We start from the raw sequence: 23,755 nt of genomic DNA on the forward strand, positions 1-23,755 counted from the left end.
CCCGGCTGCCCCCTGCCCCGCTCCCTGCAGCCCAGCCCCCCCAGTGCCGCCCTGGGGCAATGGGGCCAGCCCTGACTCCCTGGGGAGAGCCCCCTGCTGCCCCCCACCCCGCTCCCTGCAGCCCAGCCCCTCAGTGCCACCCTGGGGCAATGGGACCAGCCCTGTCTGCCCGGGGAGAGCCCCCTGCTGCCCCCTGCCCCGCTGCCTGCAGCCCAGCCCCTAGCGCTTCCCTGGGGCAATGGAGCCAGCCCTGACTGCCAGAGGAGAGCCCCCTGCTCCGCTCCCTGCAGCCCAGCCCCTAGCGCTGCCCTGGGGCAATGGGACCAGCCCTGTCTGCCCGGGGAGGGCCCCCTGCTGCCCCTGACCCGCTCCCTGCAAAAAAGGCCCCTAGCACCGCCCCGTCTCCCATCGAGCCCAGCCCGGCGCTCACCATCGGGCAGGTCAGGGTGGCAGAGCCGCAGGTCCTGGCAGGTGCGGGCCGGGTTGTCCTGGGTGCCCATCGGGTGCTTCATGTTCTCAATTTCCAACTTGAGGGCGTTGAGGGAGCCGAAGATCTCATCCATGCCGCCTGCGTGGCCATGGACCCCGTCCGCCACCATCCCCTCCCCGTCCTCACCCACCAGCTGGCTGGCGTCGATCGACCTCTTGCTCTTCTTGGGCAGCTGGATGGGCAGCGGCTGGATCACCTCCCCAGGGGGGCCCTGCTCCGGCACAGCATCGTCAGTGGGCCAGGCGTTGGGATGGGGGTGGGCAGGGGCAGGGCAGGGCAGGGAAGGAAGGGGCTGGGGGAAGAGTGGTACAGGAGGGGCAGGGAGGGATGGGGGCAGGGCAGGGAGGGGAGGTGGTGGGGAGGGTAGGGGGTGGGGTGGGGCAGGAAGGGCAGGGGGCAGGGTAAGTAACCGAGCCAGGAAGGGGGATGACGCTGTGAGCAAGGGATGGGGGGGACAGGGGGAGTGGCAGAGAGGGATGGGGGTGTGAGGATGTGACGCAGCAGGGAGGGGGGAGTGTTGACCTGGGAATGTGCCCTGGGGATGGGAGACCTGAGAGCCTGTCACCTGAGCCAGGAGGGGAAGGGGGAAGTGACACCTCTGCCCGGGAATGTGAAGAGAGTGAATCCCAGGAAGAGGGGTGCAGGGCCTGGACTCCCCCACACTCCGTGAAAACTGGTGTCAGCGGTGGGATGTACTGCACCCCGTGAACGGCACTTCCTGCAGTAAGTGACTGGGGAACAGTAAAACGAAGGGGGATTGACGGGGACCAGGTGTGCTGAAGATTCAGAGAGAGACGGTTTCAGGGGGCGGTTAACCCCTGGGAGTGTGTGACCAGAGAGAAGGACTTTTGCAGTAACAGGGTCCCCCAGGGGATCGCAGCGAGCGGTCCCACGGGCGGAGGAGTCTGCAGCTCGACCCTGGCAAAGAGGGGGTGACCTCAAGAAGGACTGGCACACGAGGGGTTTTTCCTGGAAACCGTGGGAAGCTGCCCGGCCTGCGAGTGGCCAGCAGGGAGATGTACGCTAAACGCCTTAAGAGACCTGGTGGAGCTGTGCAGGCAGAGGGGGCTGCGCATCGGGAGGTCCACCAAAGAACAGCTGATTGCGGAGGAGAGGGATCGCTTGGATGACTCGATCCCTGCCCCTGAGGGAAGCCGCCCGCTGGATGCAGCATGGGCCCTGGGGCCTGACCGGGCTGGGAGCGGTCAGACTGCTGCCGAGGACATCTCGAGACCCTTCCTACCTAGGCCTGGGGGAGGGGTTGGGGGAAGCCCAGCGAATACCGAGGGCACCCTGACCCCGGCAGCCAGCAGGGGATCCTCCCGGCGGAGCTCCCCATCCCTGGAGTGGAGGTGGCTGGAATGGGAGAGGGAGATGAAAATGAGGGAGCTGGAGGATCATGAAAAACAACGTCAACATGAGGAGAAACAACGTCAACATGAGCAGGAGGAGAAGGAGAGGAAGCATCAGGAGAAGGAGAAACAAAGACAGCACGAACTGGAGCTGGCCAGGCTGAGGAGCAGTGGGGCCCCGGCTGTGGTGAGTGAGGGGGGACCCAAGACTGCAAGGAACTTTGATAAGTGCTTCCTGGCCCAGCGTAAGGAGGGGGAGGACACAGATAGCTTCCTGACGGCCTTTGAGAATGCCTGTGAGAAGCACAGGGTTGACCCCGCAGACAGGCTCCAGTTCCTCACCCCCTTACTGGACCCCAAAGCCGTGGAGGTGTACAGCCGGATGACAGGGCCGGAGGCAGGGGACTATGAACTGTTCAAACAGGCCCTGCTCCCTGAGTTTGGGCTGACCCCCGAGATGTACCGGAGAAGGTTCCGGAGTCAGCGTAAAATGCCTGAGGTCACCTACCTACAACTGGTCAACCGGATGCAGGGATATGCCCGCAAGTGGACAGCGGGGGCCCGAGCTAAAGAGGACCTGCTTGACCTAATCGTACCGGAGCAACTGTATGAACAGTGCCCTTCCGACCTGAGGCTGTGGCTGGTGGACAAAAAGCTGGAGAACCCCCAGCACGCAGGGCAGCTGGCCGACGAGTTTGTGAACAGTCGGTCAGGGGGTAGCTGGCAGGAATCCCAAAAGAACAGGCACCCCCCGATGCAGAGAGAGAGTCACCATGGGGCCCCCCAGCGGGGAAATAGGGAGAACCCCCTCCCAAGGGGAACGCCTGGCGTCGGGCCCCTCCGACCTGCTCGAGGGGACCAACGTGACCTGAGCTGCTATCACTGTGGCCAGAGAGGCCACGTACAGTCCCAGTGCCCCAGGCTCAGGGACAGACTGAGCAGACCCAACCTACCCAGGGTTAACTGGGTAGGGACTCAGCTGGACGAGGGGCAGACGACCCAGGAAAGGGGGCCTACCAGTTTACCACCTGCTCAGGAGGGAAGAGTACCCCAGGCCAGCTCCGCCAGAGGGCTGGAGGCTCTGGACTCAGGGTGCTCGGTTTACAGGGTGGCCGCGGGGCTGTCCCTCTGGAGAGAGTGCCTTGTTCCCCTGGAGGTGGATGGGAGGAAGGTCAATGGATACTGGGATACGGGCGCAGAGGTGACGCTGGCCTGGCCCGAGGTGGTGGCCCCAGATAGGGTGGTGCCCAACACCTACCTGACCCTGACAGGGGTGGGCGGGACCCCATTTAAGGTGCCCGTGGCAAGGGTACACCTGAAATGGGGGGTCAAGGAGGGCCCCAAGGATGTGGGGGTACACCACCATTTGCCCACTGAAGTTTTGATGGGGGGAGACCTAGAGGACTGGCCAAGCAAGCCCCAGACCGCCCTGGTTGTGACCCGTAGCCAGAGCCGGCGAGGGGCACTGCTCCCTGACCTCGGGGAGGGTACCGCACCGGAGGCGCAGGACTCTTCCCTGGTGGGGAGGGAGCGCCGAGGGGCACGGCTCAGAGAGGCGGAGGCCTCAGACCTGGCCACTGAGGGGGAACCGGGCCCCATCCCTTCCCCAGCCGCTGAGTTCCAGGCCGAGTTGAGGAAAGATCCCTCCTTGCGGAAGCTCAGGGACCTGGCCGACCTCAGTGTGGTACGGACCAGGAGGAGAGGCTGCCAGGAGAGGTTCCTGTGGGAGAAGGGGTTCCTGTACTGAGAATGGGCTCCCACAAGGGAAGCAGAGTCCTGTGGGATCAGGAGGCAGCTGGTGGTCCCCCAGAAGTATCGCCGCAGGCTCCTGTACCTGGCCCATGACATCCCCCTCGCAGGGCACCAGGGAATCCAGCGCACCCGGCAGAGGTTGCTACAGAACTTTTACTGGCCCGGGGTCTTTACCACGGTCCGGCAGTATTGCCGATCCTGTGACCCCTGACATAGCGTGGGGAAGGCCCGGGACAAGGGGAAAGCAGCTTTGAGACCTTTGCCCATCATAGAGGAGCCTTTCCAGAAGGTGGCCATGGACATCGTGGGGCCTCTCAGCAAGACGACCCGGTCGGGGAAGAAATACATTCTGGTGGTGGTAGATTTTGCCACCCGCTACCCCGAGGCAGTGCCCTTAGCTTCCATTGAAGCAGACACCGTGGCCGATGCGCTCCTGACCATTTTCAGCCGAGTGGGGTTCCCCAAGGAAGTCTTGACAGACCAAGGCTCCAACTTCATGTCGGCCCTGCTCCGGTGCTTGTGGGAGAAATGTGGGGTCCGGCACGACTGGGCCTCAGCTTATCACCCCCAGTCCAATGGGCTGGTGGAGAGGTTCAATGGGACGCTAAAGATGATGCTGAAAACCTTTATGAACCAGCACCCGCAGGATTGGGACAAGTACTTACCTCACCTGCTGTTCGCGTACAGGGAGGTGCCCCAGGAGTCTACCGGATTTTCGCCTTTTGAACTGTTATATGGGAGGAGGGTGAGGGGCCCCCTGGACCTGATGAGAGATGAGTGGGAGGGGAAGGCCACTCCCGATGGAGAGTCAGTGGTGGAGTATGTCCTGATCTTCCGAGAGAGACTGGCTGAACTCATGGGCCTGGCCAGGGAGAATCTGGCCAGAGCCCAGAGGAAGCAGAAGGTCTGGTATGACCGCACGGCGCGGGCCCGGGCCTACGCCACCGGGGATCCGGTGATGGTTCTCATCCCTGTGAGAAAGAACAAACTACAGGCCGCCTGGGAGGGCCCTTTCAAGGTCGTCAAGCAGCTCAATGCGGTAAACTATGTGGTGGAGCTGTCGAACAGGGCGCACCACCGCCAGGTGTACCATGTGAATATGATGAAGCCATATTATGCCAGGGGGAATGTGGTGGGAGGAGCAGGGAGATGACCCTTTAGTAGATCTATTCCCTGGGACCAGAGCTGGTTCCCCCCTGGAAACAATTCCCCTCTTGGATCAGCTAACCCCTGCCCAGCAAGCTGAGGTCAGGGGGGTGCTGCATCCGTACCGACAGCTGTTTTCCAACCAGCCTGGACGCACTAATCTGACTGTCCACCGGGTGCAAACAGGGTCGCACCCGCCAATAAGATGCTCCCCCTTCCGAGTCACAGGGAAAACTGCTCAGGACCTGGAAAGAGAGGTCCGGGACATGCTGGCTTTGGGGGTGATCCAGCCATCTGCCAGCCCTTGGGCCTCGCCGGTGGTGCTGGTCCCCAAAAAGGAAGGGTCGGTCCAGTTCTGTGTGGACTATCGGAAGCTCAATGCCATCACTGTATCTGATCCCTACCCCTGAGGCCAGACGAGCTCCTAGACAAGCTGGGAGGAGCTCGGTACCTTACCACCATGGACCTTACAAAGGGCTACTGGCAAGTGCCTCTGGATGCAGATGCCCGGCTGAAATCGGCCTTTATCACCCTGACCCTGCCTTTCGGCCTCAAGGGAGCGCCGGCCACCTTCCAGCGCCTAGTGGACCAGCTACTGAGGGGGATGGAGAGTTTTGCCGTGGCGTATATTGATGACATCTGTGTCTTTAGCCAGACCTGGGAGGACCACGTGTCCCAGGTTAGACAAGTGCTGGACCGACTCCAGGGGGCTGGGCTGATTGTAAAAGCGGAGAAGTGCAAGGTGGGAATGGCTGAAGTATCTTACCTGGGCCATCGGGTGGGGAGCGGCCGCCTAAAGCCGGAACCAGCCAAGGTGGAGGTGATCAGAGACTGGCCCGCTCCCCACACCAAAAAGCAGATCCAAGCCTTTATTGGGATGGCAGGATACTACCGAAGATTTGTGCCCCACTTTAGCACCATCGCCACCCCCATCACGGAGCTATGCAAGAAGGGGAAGCCAGACAAGGTGGTCTGGACTGAGCAGTGCCAGGAGGCTTTCCGGGCGCTGAAGGAGGCTCTGGTCAGTGGCCCAGTTCTGGCAAACCCAGACTTTGACAAGCCCCTTGTGGTGTTCACCGACGCCTCAGACACGGGACTGGGGGCGGTGTTAATGCAGGAGGATGGAAAGGGGGAGAGACACCCCATCGTGTACCTGAGCAAGAAGTTGCTACCCCGGGAGCAACACTACGTGGCCATCGAGAAGGAGTACCTGGCCATGGTGTGGGCCCTCAAGAAATTAGAGCCCTATCTCTTCGGGCGACACTTCACCGTCTACACCGACCACTCTCCCCTGATATGGCTGCACCAGATGAAAGGAGCCAACGCCAAGCTCCTGAGGTGGAGCCTGCTCCTGCAGGATTACAACATGGACGTGGTCCACGTGAAGGGAAGGGCCAACCTGATAGCGGATGCGCTGTCCCGGAGAGGGGGCCCCGAACTTCCCCAGGTCACTGGTCACAGTGACCCCGCTCAGTTCAGTCTCGAAACGGGGAGAGATGTGAGGCAGCAGGGAGGGGGGAGTGTTGACCTGGGAATGTGCCCTGGGGATGGGAGACCTGAGAGCCTGTCACCTGAGCCAGGAGGGGGAGGGGGAGGTAACACCTCTGCCCAGGAATGTGAAGAGAGGCCACAGAAGGGAACCTGCTGGTGGGTTTAGTTTCAGTTTGGGGCTGGGTGGAGGAACACAGGGAACCCCAGGGCTGGGGTCTAAGTTCCCTGCTCCCCCAGAAGGACTTGACTGAGGGGTCCTGGGTGTACCCACAAGCTCTGTTTTGGACTGTGTTCCTGTGGTGCAATAAACCTTCTGTTTTACTGGCTTGCTGAGAGTCTCAGTGAATCCCAGGAAGAGGGGTGCAGGGCCTGGACTCCCCCACACTCCGTGACAGGGGGGCAGGGCAGGGCAGGGGGCAGGGTAAGTAACCGAGCCAGCAAGGGGCACGGCGCTGTGAGCGAGGGATGGGCGGGGACCAGGGGGAGCAGACAGAGCACAGGGAACGGATGGTGTGAGGCAGCAGGTCAAAGGGAAGCGGGGGGGGGGGAAGTGGGGGGTGTCACTCACCGGGTGTCCAGGGGGGCCGGGGACACCTCGCTCGCCCTTGGGGCCGGCTTGTCCCTGGCGGGGAGAAAACAAACAGAGACGTCAGCTGGCTGCAGGGCTGACAGGGGCAGGGGGAAGGGCACCCCCTGCTGGGGCACCAGGGACAGCGCTTACCGTGGCTCCCTTCGCACCCTTGGGACCGGCTGGGCCCTGCAAAGCAATGACAGGACAATCAGAGACACGGGGGGCTGGGAGTGGGGGGCGCTGGCAGCCCTCAGGCAGGGGGAGGGGCGGTGTGACAGGATCGCCCTCTATTCACACCCCACTGTAATGCACCTAGTGAGGTCCCTTTGCACACCAGTGACTGGCTGGTCCGTGAGCTCACGGGGCCCCATGCAGCCATGTCGTACGCACGTCACGGACAGGCTGCAGTCACGACTGACAGGTCTGGGGCGGCGACAAGGACAAGGGCTCGCGTCCAACCCGGCGCCGTCCGAGCTTATGGGCCAGCACCTAGCAAGCGGCTGTGCTCTGGCACGGACGGGGCAGGAACAACCAGGTCTGAGGCCAGGTCTACACTGCAGACTTTTGTATCGGTGTAACCACATTGCTCAGGGCTGTGAATAATCCACCCCTGAGTGAGGCAGTTACACCGACCTGCCCCCGTGTGGCCAGCTCTGTCCTGGGAGAGCTTTGCCCGCCAACACAGCACCGGCCCCTCGGGGAGGTGGATTAACTCCGCCGATGGGAGAGCTCCCAAGTGTCGACGTGCCCTGAGCTCAGCTCACCCGTCCCACCGATTCCATGTCCCCTCACTCCGGGGGACAGAGCATTATCTAGGGGTCCCCACGGGAGCGCGCATGTCACAGGGGCTGAGCTATCCAAGGGGGGCGAACATCCTACGCTCTCACTCCCTGCCCAGCTCTTTCACCTTTGAGGACACAAGAAACCAGCCGTCGGCCCCTGGGATAGACCCCGACCTGGTGCTTGGCCAGCAGTGGTTAGAGACCGCGCCCAGCCTGTTAGGGTTCGATCTGGGCAGCATTTTATCTTTATTCTCCTGTGACCATCTGACCTCGACACCTTGTCACCAGGACTCACTGACCACCTGCCGCTCTGTAGTGAACAAAGCTTCTTCTATTGTTTATTGACCCTAATCCTGGGCTGCGAGCTGTGTGGGTAACGCCATCTGTGGGGCTACCGGCTACATGAAATCCCCTATCGGGCCTGTCCAGGAGAGGGCTGGCAGTGCAGAACACACGGCCTGGGGGGCAGACCGGGGCGGGAGCGGACTGGGGTCACCCTGCAGCACTAACCCAGGCTGGTGGGGCCGGGCATGACCTGGGGATGGTTGGCAGGCGGTGACTGTAACCAAATCTCGGGGTGGGACCTGCATGTGGCTGGATAGTGCAGAACACACGGTCTGGGGGGCAAGCCGAGGGGGGGAATGGGCTGGGGTCACCCTGCAGCACTAACCCAGGCTGGTGGGGGCCGGGTGTGGCCTGCGAATGGCTAGCAGGTGGTGGCTGTACCCAGCCCTCGGGGGGAACATGCATGCTGGGGGCTAGTTGTGGGGGGTCCAGGCTGGGAGCTCCAACAGCAAGGCACCGTAGGACACCCCAGGATACCGGGCAGCCGATGACAAAGCCCCTGCCCTAGTCTGGACTGCACCCCGTAGTGTCACGGGCATGTTACAGGGGATGCCCAGACACAAGGGTAAGGGGCAGGTGACAAAACGGGGCCCATTACAGGTGATGCTCAGACAGGGGGGCCATGGGGTGAGGCCCAGACCCACAAGTGGCACAGGGGAAGGTCAAAGGTCACTCACAGGAAGGCCCGGGGGCCCGGCAGGTCCGATGGGGCCGGTAGCACCAGGGATCCCCTGCGGGGACGAGAACAGAGAGCGAAATTAGCGCAAGAACAGAAGCACCCCAATTAACCCCTCACAGCCCAGACTTCACAGGGGCTCCCACGCTCACCCCCCGTCTGCCCTGGGTCCAACACAGCCTCCTCCCTGGGCAGCCCTGCTCACCACACTCACCCTCAGAGCAATGATTAGAACCCAGGAGTCCTGGTTCCCATCCCCTCTGCTCTAACCCACCAGACCCCCCACTCTTCTCCCAGAGCCAGGGATAGAACCCAGGAGTCCTGGCTCCCAGCCCCCCCTGCTCTAACCCACTAGACCCCACTCCCCTCCTAGAGCTGGGGAGAGAACCCAGGAATCCTGGCTCCTGGCCCCCCAAGCTCCCACTGCTCCCCACATGGCAGGGGTCTCTGGCAGGGGGTCTGGCAGTGGAGAACTCCCCCCCACCCCAATACTCACAGTCTCTCCTTTTGACCCCATGGAGCCCTGCGGGCCAGGCAGGCCCCGGTCTCCTTTCTCTCCCTGCTCGCCTGGAGGCCCGATCAGACCGATCAGACCGGGGTGGCCCTGGGGAAAGACAGACAGCGGTCACTGCAGGACAGACAGATGGGGGAAGGCATCGAGGGCTGTGTGTGGGACAGCCTGGGCGTGTTGGTACGGACAGTGTGTGGGGAGGGGTCTGTGCGGGGTCTCTGTCCCGGGCTCTCACACACCCTTGTGCAGGCTGTGGGATGTGCACCCCAGGGATACTCGCACGCTGTTGTGCTGATGTGCCTCGTTCACACAGGCTTGTGTATCGCTTGTGCCACACTCGTGATGTGCGTGTCATGGGCGTTCCTGACTCTCGCTGCGTTCACCGGCACTGTGCACCACGTGTGCGCTGGCATGTTCCCGGGCGCTGCGTGGCGTGGGCTGGTGTCACGTGGCACACGCTGGTGCACACGGGTGCACGGGGCGTGTATCATTCCCCCCCACCCGCTGGTGTATTGTGCGTTCACACACAGGCGCTGTGTCCCCCGTGTGCTCCCCGCTCACCTTCTCTCCTTTGGCTCCGGAGTCCCCTTTGAGGCCGGGCAGCCCCGGGGGGCCCTGCAGGGAGACACAAGCCGACCGGTTAGCCGGGGAGGAGAGGGGGCTCCCCAGCTGGGGATGCTGTCACAGGGGAGGGCAGAGTCACACTCACCACAGGTCCCGGGGGGCCCGCCTGGCCCGTCGCACCCGGCTTGCCTTGTTCTCCCTGCGGAGGATGGAGAGAAGAGGTTAGAGCTAAACGCTGCCCTGACCATGCCCCAGGGTTGCCCCCCACAGCCCAGCCCCAGAGGCCCCACCCTGCTCTGGGACTCCCGGCCTGGAGGCAGGGGTCCTGCACCCCACCCTTCTGGGGCTCCCCAGTCGGAGGCAGTGGATCTCATGCGCTGACTGCCCTGGACAGGCCTGCAGTGGGGAGAGCTCCACTCTCAGCCCATTGGCATCGGGGGAGGGCAGTTCTGGATTTACAGCGGGAGGGGGGGGCAGCTGAGACCAGCCCCTGTGTGTCTGGGGCTCAGGGATCCATCAGCAGGCCGGGAAATACAAGCATGGATTGCGGAGCTGGGGTCAGACCCCCCCGTCCCAGAGCCGGGATAGAACCTAGGAGTCCTGGCTCCTCGTTCTAACCACCAGCCCCCACTCTCCTCCCAGAGCCGGGGATAGAACCCAGGAGTCCTGGCTCCCAGCCCACCCCCCGCTCTAACCCACCAGCCCCCATGCCCCTCCCATTGCTGGGGATAGAACCCAGGAGTCCTGCTGGCATGCAGCTGGCTGTCACTTACCACTGAGCCAGGGATGCCTCTCAGCCCATCAGGCCCCTGCTTGCCGGCCGGTCCCTGGGGCCCCACAGGGCCAGTCTTGCCAGGAGGTCCCACGGCACCTGGCTCGCCCTGGGGGACAGAGGGGCAGGGTGAGCTCGGGGACGGGCGACAGGTTCACAGCTGTGGCGGGGGTTCCTTGGCATCACCCACCCCGTTGGGGTCAGCGACCATCCTGGGGCTCCCCATCACACCGACCCCAGTGCACCGTGGGACAGGAGCCCTTGGCGTGGCTGGGCCGCGGCCTGGCTGGCTGTACTGGGAGCTCCCAGCCTGGGCCCTGGGCCTAGGGACAGACCCCGCTGCACCTCGTCTCTGGGGAGCTCCGAGCTGGGTCTGACCCCAGGGGATCCGGGACCCAACACCTCCCCAGCAGAGACCCCACCTGGGGGAAGAGCCCACGGAGCCTGGTTCACTTACCTTAGTGCCCTTCTCACCCTGACGCCCCTCAGGACCCGGGGAGCCTGCGGGGCCCTGCGGAGAGAGGAGACAGGGGGTGAACAAGGGAATGGGGCACGGGCCTGTCCCCTCTAGGGGGCGCCGGTTCCCATCCAGCCCCAGGGCAGGGACCGGCTGGCTCAGGGGGCAGGGAATGGGGCACGGGGCCTGTCCTCTCTAGGGGGCGCCGGTTCCCATCCAGCCCCAGGGCAGGGACTGGCTGGCTCAGGGCGCAGGGAATGGGGCACGGGGCCTGTCCCCTCTAGGGGGCGCCGGTTCCCATCCAACCCCAGGGCAGGGACTGGCTGGCTCAAGGGGGGCAGGGAATGGGACACGGGGCCTTTCCCCTCTATGGGGCACTGGCTCAGACCCGGCCCCAGGGCAGGGACCGGCTGGTTCGGTGTGGGGCGGGAGGGGTCCCTAGAGCTAAGAGGTTTCCCTGTCATTAGCTGCCGCACTCTGGGCTGGGCGTTTCGCTTGCTGCCTGGGACGGGAAGGAATTTCCTGTCCTCGGTGCCAGAGGCGGCTTCACAAATCCCAGCCCCACCCTCCCCGCAATGAGATTCCCAGGGAGCCGGATTTGTGTGCGCTTGCGTGTGTCTGCTGACCCCTGCGGGCGGGGTCACTGTGGCTGCAGAGGGGGTGGGTGCCCGGAGTGCGGGGGGGGTCTCTGTAGGTGCAGGGGATTTTGTCCTGTGCCGGTCAGAGTCCCTATCACACAGTGGCTGGGACAGCAGGACGCCTCTGCCCTGCTCCTGGGGGACGGCAAGAGGAGAGGGGTGACCTGGGCAGGGCAGGGGGGCCCAGACAGTCCCATCACTTACCCTCTTCCCTGGAGGGCCTGGGGGGCCATTCTCTCCTGTCGGGCCTGGCGAGCCCTAGAGAGAGAGAGAGAGCTGGAGTTAGGAGAACCAATCTAATCCAGAACATCACAGAGAGGGGAACCCGGAGAGGAGGGGAATCTGATCCAGAACATGAGGGAAAGGAGAACCCAGGGATGGGGGGGGTCTGATCCAGAACAGGGGAACCCGGAGCAGGCTGGGGGCAGATACAATCAGAGAGGGGGATCCGGAACATCGGAGGCGGGTTCCAATCCAGAACATCAGAGGGGCCAATCAGGAAAGTCGGAAAGAAAGGAATCCAGAGAGGGACCCGATCTGGAAATTGGGGGGCGCGCGGAGTCTGATCAGACTGTTGGGGGGACTCGGAGGGGCACAGATCCCATCCGGAGCGCTGGGGACACAGGTGGGGTGTCCAGTCCAAATGTCAGGGGAGATCCACTCCAAACCGTCGGGGGGGGGACCCCATCAGGGCCCTGGTCACTCACCAGCTGCCCGGGTTCCCCATCCTCGCCTCGCTCGCCCTTTGCCCCGTCCTGGCCCTGGAGGGAGAAAACAAGCCCTGAGTCAGCAGGAGGCCTCAGCAGGGACCCCAAACCCCAGCTGGAGGGCCCCAAACCCTGCTGCATTCCCCCTGGATCCCCACCCGACCTCCGAGCACCTCCCCTGCCCCCAGATTGCAGGGACCTGGAGGACAATGCATGGGGCTGATACTTACCCTGGGGCCCATTTCACCTGCGGGGCCCGGATCCCCTGGGAAACCAACAGGACCCTAGAAGAGACAGGAATTAATTAGCCTGAGCCACCTCCTCCTACAGCCAGGCACAGAACCTAGGAATCCTGGTTCCCAACATCCCGACCCGATCTAACCACTAGACCCCACTCCCCTCCCAGAGCTGGGATAGAACCCAGGAGTCCTGGCTCCCCCTCCTCCGGTCTCTGCGCCGCGTCACTCACAGGGTTCCCCTTGGGCCCGTCGTCTCCGGGGGGCCCTTTCCCTCCAGGGGGTCCAGCTGCACCGGCGGCTCCCGTTTCTCCTTTCTCCCCTCGCTCTCCTCGCGGGCCCTGGGAAGGAGACAGAGCATGCAGTGGGGTATCAGTCAGTGCGGGGTTCGTGAGGAGGGGGAGGATGAGGGGAGTAGCCTGGCTGAGGGCAGAGCTCTGGGGGTCAGCTCTAGGGGAGGGGTCCCAGCCCCAGTGTCCCTTGGGGAGATCCCCTATGTGTGCGGGGGAAGGAGTCTCTTCTGTGGGGGCCTGTCGGGGGGAGGGGTCCTGGCCCCAGTGTCTCTGGGGTGGGGTCCACAGCCAGGAAGCGGGGAGCACTCCAGACTTGGGGGGGTTCCTGTTGGAAGAAAGGGGCTCTGGGGTGGTCCTCACTGGGTGGGGAAAAGGCCAGGCCCGGCCCCAGGTCTCCCCCCGCAAGGCATGGGGACAGATGGGCCCTGAGAGGCCTTTGGCTGGGGGGAGCAGTGCTCTGGGGGCCCCTGACAGGAGACACCCCCCAAGAAGGGGTCCCTGGCTGGAGGCTGACAGCTCTGGGTGGGCCTTAATAAGGAAGAGACAAATGTGGGGAGCTGGCCACTGATTCCCATAGCAGGCAGGGCCCCAGTAGAGGGGATGAAGAAGGGCTCGGGGGGCTCCTTGGTGGGGGACGGAGCGAGGCCGTCCCATGGGATAGGGGCTGGGCAGCCAGGTGTGGGCGAGGACCCGGGGGAGCCCCAGGGGGGTAGGAGAGGGACAAATGGGGGAGGGGGTTTCCGGGGGGTTAGTGGCCATGCTACCAGATAGGATGTGCGAGGGAGCAGGAGCAGGGGGACCCGAAGACTCACCTTGACTCCTGGCTCCCCGGGGATGCCGGGGGCCCCCGACTCGCCAGGCTCACCCTGAAATGAGAGAGACATCAGCGCTCACGCTCCGACCGGTCCCCCTCTGGATGGTCCCAGGAGCCACAGCGCAGCAGCAGCCAACAGGCCCTGTGTCACTAGATCCCGCTCCCCTCCCCTCCCAGAGCTGGGACAGAATCTAGGAGTCCTGCTCCAGCCCCACATTCCCATGGGCGAGTGGTGGTGGGTCCCTTTGACTCCTGCAGTCTGTGACTCTGAGTCCCTCCCTTCACGGGCTATGGGGAGAACAGGGTCACCTGCACTGCCCTCTGCATGCTCTGCACAAGGACAGTGACTCATCCAGTCTCAGGCTGCAGGGCGGCAGGGTCAGGAGGGGATTTGCTCCCCGAGACTCAATTGGCCAGCTGTCTCTGGGGCTTTTCCTCGGAAGCATCCGGGCTTGGCCCAGCTGGAGACGGGGCACCACACAGTGGGGGCTGGTGCTCTGAACGGCTCCAGAGACACCTCTGTCTGGCTGCTGAGTCTGGCTCACATGCTGGGGGTCCCCAGATTGGGAGCAGGGAAGGAATCTCCCCCAGGACAGACAGGCAGGGCCCTTGGGGGGTTTCCCTTTCCCCTGCAGCGCGGGGTGTGAGTCACCGGCTGGGCTCAGCGGATCAGGTCCCTGCCATCACAGGGGTGTTAGCCCTTGGGGCCCCTGGGGCCCTCCTGGGCTCAGCTGTCGCGTCCCCAGGCTTGGTCCCCTGGAAGCTGACACGCGTCAGTCCAGCCAAGTCGCGGGGCTGGGCACAGGGTGACAGGGAGAGATTCTCTGCCCGCTTCTGTCCAGGGGCCAGGCTGGAGAGAATGGGCCCTTCACTCCATGAAATCTACCAGCCCCACTGCCCCTCCGCACCCCCCCAGGGCTGGGAGAGAACCCAGGTGTCCTGCCACCACCTACCTTCTCTCCAGGGGGGCCCAGGTTGCCAATGCCTCCAGGGCCGCCTTGGGGTCCCTGCAGGGGGAGAGAGCAGAGCTGGTTACCTCCGGGGATGCCCTGGGCAGAGCTGACAGGGGTGGGGGGCGGGGGTGGCACTTACGTCGGCTCCGGAGGGTCCGGCTGGGCCACGCGGCCCCGGTGGTCCTGGGGGGCCCTGTGGGGAGAAAGAACAAGGTGAGGGGAGCTCTGGGACATTCCCACCTGGAGGGGGAACTGGGAATGGGGGGCAGCCAGGGTCACTTACCATGGGGCCCACGTCACCTGTCTCGCCCTTTTCCCCCGCCGGGCCCGGCAGACCCTAAGGAGAGACAGAGAGCGTCAGTGCGGGGCACATCTGGACTGGGGGGAGAGGGCAGATCAAGAGGCACATCTGGATTGAGGGAGATGGCGGAAGCAGGCAGCACATCTAGATTTGGGATGAAGAGGGTTCTAGACCTAGGACACATCTGGATCTGGAGGATGGGGGGGAGAGATGGAGGGACACATCTGGATTCAGGATGGGATGGTGGTCCAGAGGGAGGGACACATCTGGATCCAGGTAGGTGGGGAGGAGGGCACACAGGGATAGCTTCCCCCACCTCCCAGAACAGCTGGCTTGGGGGTGGGACCCAGCAACAACTGGCCAGTGGTCGCACCTTCATGCTGCCCAGCAGTTTGGGACAGGAAGTGAAGGGGAATCCTGTCCCCAGCTAGAACTGCACCATGGGACAGGTGTTACTTAGGGAGGACGGACTGAGTGGCTAGGGCTGGGGCCATGGCTAGGTAGGGGGGCTCGGAGCAGGTCTGGGTCCAGGGCGGAGGACAGAGACAGGAGGGAGGTATGGAGCATGGGGGTGGGGCCAGGTGCAGGGGCAGGGCCAGGTGCAGGGGTGGGGCCAGGGCACCGGAGTGGCTCAATGGGGGACAGAGGGTGCAAACCTGCAAGGTCAGTGACAGGCCCCACTCACCTGCAGCCCGATGGGGCCAGGCGGCCCGTTGAATCCGCGGGTTCCTTCGTCGCCCTTCGCCCCAAAGTGGCCCTGGGGGCCCCGAGCGCCCGGCTCCCCGTCAGCCCCCTCGACACAGACATGAGAGAGAGTGAGACAGGCTGCGAGCGGCCCCAGGGAGACGGGACTCACTGAGTGGGCAGGGGAGTTGGGGGAGGTCTCGTCGCTGTGGGAGCATCGGGAAACTCTGCCACCACTGTTCCCCATTGACGGGACCCCCTAGAATCCCACCCACACTCCATCAATGCGATGTGGGGCCCCTGTGCCATCAGGAACCAAGCACTTCACCCCATGGCATGAGTGAGGGGCCGGGACACTGCGCTGCCAGGAGACAGGGACCCTCTGCCAAGCACGGAGCAGACCGGGCTCCATCACCCTCAGCTATGCACCCCCAGCCAGGGAGCCAACCAGGCTCCATCACCCAGGCCCTGCACAGACCCAACCCAGATCCCTCATCCAGCTTGGCAAACAGCAGACCCGGCTCCATCACCCTCAGCTCTGTCCCCCAGCCCAGCATGGAGCCAACCTGGCTCCACCACCCCCACCCTGCACGGAGCAGACCCAGCTCCATCCCCCTGCCCTGAACGGGGCTAACCCAGCTCCATCCCCTTGACCTGCACAGAGCCAGCCAGCTCCATCCCCATCAGCTCCACGCCCTGCCCTGCACGGAGCCAGCCAGCTCCATCCCCATCAGCTCCACACCCTCCCCTGCATGGAGCCAACTCAGCTCCATCCCCATCAGCTCCACGCCCTGCCCTGCATGGAGCCAACTCAGCTCCATCCCCATCAGCTCCACGCCCTGCCCTGCATGGAGCCAACTCAGCTCCATCCCCATCAGCTCCACGCCCTGCCCTGCATGGAGCCAGCCAGCTCCATCCCCCCCATCAGCTCCACGCCCTGCCCTGCACGGAGCCAGCCAGCTCCATCCCCCCCATCAGCTCCACGCCCTGCCCTGCACGGAGCCAGCCAGCTCCATCCCCCCCATCAGCTCCACGCCCTGCCCTGCACGGAGCCAGCCAGCTCCATCCCCCCCATCAGCTCCACGCCCTGCCCTGCACGGAGCCAGCCAGCTCCATCCCCCCCATCAGCTCCACGCCCTGCCCTGCACGGAGCCAACCAGCTCCATCCCCCCCATCAGCTCCACGCCCTGCCCTGCACGGAGCCAGCCAGCTCCATCCCCCCCATCAGCTCCACGCCCTGCCCTGCAAGGAGCCAGCCAGCTCCATCCCCCCCATCAGCTCCACGCCCTGCCCTGCAAGGAGCCAGCCAGCTCCATCCCCCCCATCAGCTCCACGCCCTGCCCTGCAAGGAGCCAGCCAGCTCCATCCCCCCCATCAGCTCCACGCCCTGCCCTGCACGGAGCCAGCCAGCTCCATCCCCCCCATCAGCTCCACGCCCTGCCCTGCACAGAGCCAGCCAGCTCCATCCCCCCCATCAGCTCCACGCCCTGCCCTGCATGGAGCCAACTCAGCTCCATCCCCATCAGCTCCACGCCCTGCCCTGCATGGAGCCAACTCAGCTCCATCCCCATCAGCTCCACGCCCTGCCCTGCACGGAGCCAGCCAGCTCCATCCCCATCAGCTCCACGCCCTGCCCTGCACGGAGCCAGCCAGCTCCATCCCCATCAGCTCCACGCCCTGCCCTGCACGGAGCCAGCCAGCTCCATCCCCCCCATCAGCTCCACGCCCTGCCCTGCACAGAGCCAGCCAGCTCCATCCCCCCCATCAGCTCCACGCCCTGCCCTGCACAGAGCCAGCCAGCTCCATCCCCCCCATCAGCTCCACGCCCTGCCCTGCATGGAGCCAGCCAGCTCCATCCCCCACATCAGCTCCACGCCCTGCCCTGCATGGAGCCAACTCAGCTCCATCCCCCACATCAGCTCCACGCCCTGCCCTGCATGGAGCCAACTCAGCTCCATCCCCATCAGCTCCACGCCCTGCCCTGCACGGAGCCAGCCAGCTCCATCCCCCACATCAGCTCCACGCCCTGCCCTGCACGGAGCCAGCCAGCTCCATCCCCCACATCAGCTCCACGCCCTGCCCTGCATGGAGCCAGCCAGCTCCATCCCCCACATCAGCTCCACGCCCTGCCCTGCATGGAGCCAACTCAGCTCCATCCCCATCAGCTCCACGCCCTGCCCTGCACGGAGCCAGCCAGCTCCATCCCCATCAGCTCCACGCCCTGCCCTGCATGGAGCCAGCCAGCTCCATCCCCCCCATCAGCTCCACGCCCTGCCCTGCACGGAGCCAGCCAGCTCCATCCCCCCCATCAGCTCCACGCCCTGCCCTGCACGGAGCCAGCCAGCTCCATCCCCCCCATCAGCTCCACGCCCTGCCCTGCACGGAGCCAGCCAGCTCCATCCCCCCCATCAGCTCCACGCCCTGCCCTGCACGGAGCCAGCCAGCTCCATCCCCCCCATCAGCTCCACGCCCTGCCCTGCACGGAGCCAGCCAGCTCCATCCCCCCCATCAGCTCCACGCCCTGCCCTGCAAGGAGCCAGCCAGCTCCATCCCCCCCATCAGCTCCACGCCCTGCCCTGCACGGAGCCAGCCAGCTCCATCCCCCCCATCAGCTCCACGCCCTGCCCTGCATGGAGCCAACTCAGCTCCATCCCCATCAGCTCCACGCCCTGCCCTGCATGGAGCCAACTCAGCTCCATCCCCATCAGCTCCACGCCCTGCCCTGCACGGAGCCAGCCAGCTCCATCCCCATCAGCTCCACGCCCTGCCCTGCACGGAGCCAGCCAGCTCCATCCCCATCAGCTCCACGCCCTGCCCTGCACGGAGCCAGCCAGCTCCATCCCCCCCATCAGCTCCACGCCCTGCCCTGCACAGAGCCAGCCAGCTCCATCCCCCCCATCAGCTCCACGCCCTGCCCTGCATGGAGCCAGCCAGCTCCATCCCCCCCATCAGCTCCACGCCCTGCCCTGCATGGAGCCAGCCAGCTCCATCCCCCGCATCAGCTCCACGCCCTGCCCTGCATGGAGCCAGCCAGCTCCATCCCCCGCATCAGCTCCACGCCCTGCCCTGCATGGAGCCAACTCAGCTCCATCCCCCACATCAGCTCCACGCCCTGCCCTGCATGGAGCCAACTCAGCTCCATCCCCATCAGCTCCACGCCCTGCCCTGCACGGAGCCAGCCAGCTCCATCCCCCACATCAGCTCCACGCCCTGCCCTGCACGGAGCCAGCCAGCTCCATCCCCCACATCAGCTCCACGCCCTGCCCTGCATGGAGCCAGCCAGCTCCATCCCCCACATCAGCTCCACGCCCTGCCCTGCATGGAGCCAACTCAGCTCCATCCCCATCAGCTCCACGCCCTGCCCTGCACGGAGCCAGCCAGCTCCATCCCCATCAGCTCCACGCCCTGCCCTGCACGGAGCCAGCCAGCTCCAACCCCATCAGCTCCACGCCCTGTCCTGCATGGAGCCAGCCAGCTCCATCCCCATCAGCTCCACGCCCTGCCCTGCATGGAGCCAACTCAGCTCCGTCGTCCCGCCCTGCCCAGAGCTGGCACAGCCCCTTGCTACCAGCTGCAGGAGGCTATCTGAGGGGTGCAAGGTACTTACGGTTGCTCCAGGCTGCCCGACTGGGCCCATGGGACCTGGGGGGCCTGGGGGACCCTGGAAGGAAGAAGACGGGGGTCAGTGGTGCTGAGACACAGAGATATCCCGGGCAGGAAGGGGGGGGGGGGATCAGCCCCTGTCTCGGGTCAGGGGAGCTCCAAGCTCATACTCACGTGCTCTCCCTTGTTGCCTTTGCCACCCTTCTGGCCCGGCTCACCCACCTCACCCTGCGGAGAGAGGAGAAGGGGGGGTTTAGCCCATTGCCGCATGCAGGGTCAGGACACAGACACAGACAGGGCCTTACCTTATCGCCATCCTCACCAGCACCCCCGGGGGGCCCCGCTGGGCCAGGCAGCCCAACGGGACCCTGGACTCCGTCACGGCCAGCAGGGCCTATGGGACCTTTCTCACCCTAGGGAGAAACAGAGTGGAGTGAGGTGCACAGAACCCAGGAGTCCTGGCTCCAACCCATCCCCCATTGTAACCCACCTGACCCCATTCCCCTCCCAGTACTGGGAACAGAACCCAGGAGTCCTGGCTCCCCGCTCCCCTGCTCTAACCCACTAGGCCCCACTCCCTTCCCAGAGCCAGGATAGAATCCAGGAGTCCTGGCTCCCAGGCCCCCCTGCTCTAATCACGACACCCCACTCCCCTTCCAGAGCTGGGATAGAACCCAGGAGTCCTGGCTCCCATCCCCCCCCTGCATCCGACTAAGCCCCACTCCCCCCATGCCCTCTGTGCCCCCTACTCACAGGAACTCCTTTCTCTCCAGCGGGGCCTGGGGGCCCTTGAGGGCCCGGTCTGCCTGGGGGTCCGATGGGGCCGCCCTGCCCAGGGCCACCTCTCTCTCCGGGCGAGCCCTGGGGGGAGAGAGAGGAGGAGTCACTTGCTGCCCCCCACAGCAGGGTCCCCCCGACACACATTGCGGGGACCAGGGGTGAGGGAGGGGGCGGATCAGGGGGGTTAGAGGTAGGAGGTTAGGGAGGAGAGGGGCTGATGGGGGAGTGAGGGAAGGGAGGTCAGAGAAGGGTTGGGGAGGTGGGGGCCTAGGGGAATAGTTGGGGGGAAGGAGTTGAGGGAGGGGCTGGTGTGAGGGTCCCCACATCATACTCACTGCGGGTCCTGGGGGTCCGGCCGGCCCCTCATTCCCTTTCAGCCCCGTGCCGCCCTGCGGGAGAGAAGCACAGGTCAGGGCCTGCTGGCACCGGGGACGGGCGGGGGGCATTTGAGTGGGGGGGCCGGGTACTCACCGGGGTGCCAGGCAGCCCCCGCTCACCGGGGAAACCGCGCAGTCCAGCCGGGCCGTCTTTCCCGAGGGCTCCCGGGGGGCCAGGGTCTCCCTGCGCCGGGGGAAGGAGAAGGAGGATTAAGTGGGTCCCCCTCCCTGCTCTCTGCAGCACAGCACCCCCTAGCACCGCACTGGAGCATCACAGCTCCTTACCTTGGTTCCTTCTTTCCCAGAGGGTCCTGGCAAGCCCTGCTCTCCCGGGGGTCCGGGGGGGCCTGGGTGACCTCTCTCCCCCATCGGACCAGACTCCCCAGAAGCGCCCTAGTGCGGGGGGAGACAAGAAACAGTGAGAGACCTTCAGGGAATGGGCCAGACCCTTCGACCCCTGCCTCTTCCACCACCAGGGGGAGCTGCTGAGTAACTGCACCCTATGGGCACAGCCTCTCCCAGCCCACCTGGAAACCCCCACCACCCGGCTTCTTACCTGAGGTCCCACCACCCCCGGGGGGCCGGGGGGGCCCGTCTTGCCTTGGAAACCCTGAAAGACAGAGACAGATGGGGGCATTAGCACGAGCCGCGGCAGATGGCTCTGCCCCCCACCTCCCAAGTGTAAGTGGAGAGTCACACAGGAGTGAGCGAGGAGCAACACAGGAAAGTGTGAGGAGTAACAATGGTGAATCCAGAGTGTAACGTGAATTTATGAGCAGTAATGTGGGGGTAACCAGAGACTAACATTGGAGTATGTGAGGAGTAATGCAGTGTCATACATCAGTGTACAAGGATTAAAATGGGAATACCGAGAGTTACATGGGCATAAGAAAGGAGTAAAGTGGGAGTAACCAAGAGTAACAGCGGAGTGAACAGAGAGCAATGTGGGAGAGAGGAGTAATGTGGGAGTAACCAGAGTGCAACGCAGGAGAGAGAGAGGAATAATACAGGAGTATCCAGAGAGTAACATGTGAGCAACCAGAATGCAAAGCGGGAGTGAAAGAGGAGTAACAGGAGTATCCAAAGCGTAACATAGAAGCATGTGAGGGGTAACACAGGAGTATCCAGAGAGTAATGGAGTAATTTGGGGTAACGTGGGAGTAACCAGAGAGTAACGCCAGAGTATGTGAGGTGTAATATGAGAGTAACATGAGAGTAATCAGAGAGTAACATGGGAGTAAGGAAGGAGGAACAGGGGGAATAATCAGAAAGTAACAAGGTACTATGTGAGGAGTAATGAGGAAGTTTCCAGAGGTAGCCTGGAGTTACTTAGGTGTAACCCAGGAGGAACCAGAGTGTAACACGGGAGGAACCACAGAGCAACACAGGGGTAAGAGAAAAGTATCCAAAGCCCAACAGTTCAGTAACAGAGACACATACGACTTCTCCTCGCTGACCGGGATGCCCGGGAAGCCCGTCCTTGCCAGGGGGGCCCTGTGGGGAGGAAAAAGGAGAGGTCAGTGGGACGGGGGGAGATCGCAGGGGGAGGGAACTGGAGAGCAGTCAGGAGGGCAGGGGAGCCAGCTGGGGGGCCAGGGAGCAGGCGGGTGGGAATGGCAGTGGGAGAGAGCTGGGATGCAGGCAGGAAGGCTGGAAAGCAGGTGAGAGGGGGCTGAGAAGCCAGCAAGGAGGCTAGAGAGCAGGTGTGGGGTAGCTTGGATGCAGGGGGAGGGGGCTGAGGAGCCGGCAAGGGGCTGGGGGCAGGCAGAGGGGCAGGGGAGCCAGTAGGTAGGGTATGTTACTCACCGGTGGTCCTTTGGGTCCGGGGAAGCCGTTTGGCCCCTGGGGGCCCGGGAGTCCCTGTGGAGAGCAGAGCGGAGGTTAGGGGGGCTGGGGGGGCAGGGGGAGCAATGCCTGGCCCCAGGGACACCAGCTGGAGGCCAGTACGGCCAGGTGCAGGCGTCGCAAGCAGGGGCCAGGCCAGTGTTGTACTGGGAGGCCAACTGCACAAAGCCAGCCGTGTCGCATGGCAGTGACCCGTCCCTTGCACCAGGGACCTGCTGAGGCTGCTGTGCACCGTGCCGGGCCCAGCAGCCGTGACTGGAGCCGTGCGAGCATTGCACTGCCGTGACCTGCCCCTCACACCAACAAATCTGGAGCCGGCTCACGGAGAGGCTGAACAGTGATAGCGACGTTCGGACAGGGCAGGCTGAATGAGGCCTGGCGGTGGTGAGCAGAGGCCTACTGCGAGTGTTGCACTAATGTGACCCATGCCTGGCACACCTGTCGCACAGGGCCCTGGAGAGGTGAACAGGCATGGGCACAAGGCAGGGCAGGCTGCACGAGGCCCAGCAGTGGTGTTCCAGGCCCAGCTGGTGCAGCGAAGGGTGGTGCCCAGGGCTCTTTGCACACCCAGGTCCCCCCCATGCCACGCTCACACTCACCCTTTCCCCTGGAGGGCCGTGGGGGCCGTCACCGCCAGAGGTGCCCTGCAGGGGGAGACAAATGTGAGGGGCAACCGGAAGCATGTCCCCTTCCAACACACACTGACACGTGTGCACAAATGTGTACATTCATCCCTGTGCATGTACACACGCCCATTTTCACACTCACACACACTCAGATGTACACACATGCACAGAGACAGACACACAGGGACACGCATACATACGGGGACACACACGGACACACACACACAGGGACACAGAGAGACGCAGATGGGACACACACACACAGACAGGAGACACACACACACAGACAGGGACACACAAACACACACACAAAGGAACACATTCAGCCTTGCACGTTTGCACACCCAGAGCCTACTCACACTTGCTGACATCTGAGCCCTGCCCAGACCCAACCCTGTGACACGCTGACCCCACCCCACCCCGACACTCAGACCAACGGACAGACCCTGTGCCCCAGCCCCTCCCCCAGCACCCACCTTTGCCCCCAGCTTTCCAGTGGCTCCTCGCGGCCCCCGCTGGCCCCTGGGACCCTGGAGGAATGAGACAGAGGCGGGTGAGTGTCTGAGCCCTGGCTCTGCCCCCTTCCATCCTCCAACCCCCACTTCCTAGGGGGCAGAACCCGAGCAAGCCACACAGTGCCCTGGGGGCGTTCAGGAGGATCTCAGGGGTGGAGGCAGCAGACGGGAGGGACCCACCAGCCACGTAGGACACATGATGGGCACATGACCCCCAGCCCTGGTAGGGGAATGCCGGATCCCCCCAACCCCAGATGGGAGGATTAAGGAAGGTAGGTGGAGAGGGATATTTGCCTCCCTACCAGAGAGGGGCCCAGCCCTGAAGCCCTGTGCCACGGCAGGGTGGAGCCCAGAGGGGACACAACATGTATGAGTCAAGCTGGGGGGTGAGCCCCATGGCAGGGGGAGTGGCTGGCTCCAGGGGTCATGGGCATGACCTCACTGGGGACTGGGTGAGGTGGGGATCCATGTGTG

The 23,755-nt window shown here is 64.2% G+C and overlaps 1 protein-coding gene across 1 annotated transcript in view; it reads right to left on the reverse strand.

The window, feature by feature from the left end:
* Nucleotides 1–23,755, reverse strand: part of COL11A2 (collagen type XI alpha 2 chain) — a 68,301-nt gene that overhangs the window by 5,034 nt on the left and 39,512 nt on the right. Inside the window, exons 36-65 of the mRNA XM_077832841.1 lie at nt 23,243–23,296; nt 22,740–22,784; nt 22,102–22,155; nt 21,736–21,789; nt 20,852–20,905; nt 20,581–20,688; nt 20,390–20,479; nt 20,254–20,307; nt 19,892–19,999; nt 19,444–19,551; nt 19,313–19,366; nt 19,143–19,196; nt 15,537–15,644; nt 14,834–14,887; nt 14,690–14,743; nt 14,551–14,604; nt 13,596–13,649; nt 12,724–12,831; nt 12,485–12,538; nt 12,255–12,308; nt 11,752–11,805; nt 10,910–10,963; nt 10,454–10,561; nt 9,826–9,879; nt 9,678–9,731; nt 9,102–9,209; nt 8,607–8,660; nt 6,953–6,988; nt 6,800–6,853; nt 431–701 (exon numbers count right to left, since the gene is read on the reverse strand). Of these exons, the coding sequence (XP_077688967.1) occupies nt 431–701; nt 6,800–6,853; nt 6,953–6,988; nt 8,607–8,660; nt 9,102–9,209; nt 9,678–9,731; nt 9,826–9,879; nt 10,454–10,561; nt 10,910–10,963; nt 11,752–11,805; nt 12,255–12,308; nt 12,485–12,538; nt 12,724–12,831; nt 13,596–13,649; nt 14,551–14,604; nt 14,690–14,743; nt 14,834–14,887; nt 15,537–15,644; nt 19,143–19,196; nt 19,313–19,366; nt 19,444–19,551; nt 19,892–19,999; nt 20,254–20,307; nt 20,390–20,479; nt 20,581–20,688; nt 20,852–20,905; nt 21,736–21,789; nt 22,102–22,155; nt 22,740–22,784; nt 23,243–23,296 (2,224 nt within the window). The remainder of the gene's footprint in view (nt 1–430; nt 702–6,799; nt 6,854–6,952; nt 6,989–8,606; nt 8,661–9,101; nt 9,210–9,677; nt 9,732–9,825; nt 9,880–10,453; nt 10,562–10,909; nt 10,964–11,751; nt 11,806–12,254; nt 12,309–12,484; nt 12,539–12,723; nt 12,832–13,595; nt 13,650–14,550; nt 14,605–14,689; nt 14,744–14,833; nt 14,888–15,536; nt 15,645–19,142; nt 19,197–19,312; nt 19,367–19,443; nt 19,552–19,891; nt 20,000–20,253; nt 20,308–20,389; nt 20,480–20,580; nt 20,689–20,851; nt 20,906–21,735; nt 21,790–22,101; nt 22,156–22,739; nt 22,785–23,242; nt 23,297–23,755) is intronic.

Source organism: Eretmochelys imbricata, chromosome 14 (genome assembly GCF_965152235.1).
Source record: "Eretmochelys imbricata isolate rEreImb1 chromosome 14, rEreImb1.hap1, whole genome shotgun sequence".
Taxonomy (NCBI): domain Eukaryota; kingdom Metazoa; phylum Chordata; order Testudines; family Cheloniidae; genus Eretmochelys; species Eretmochelys imbricata.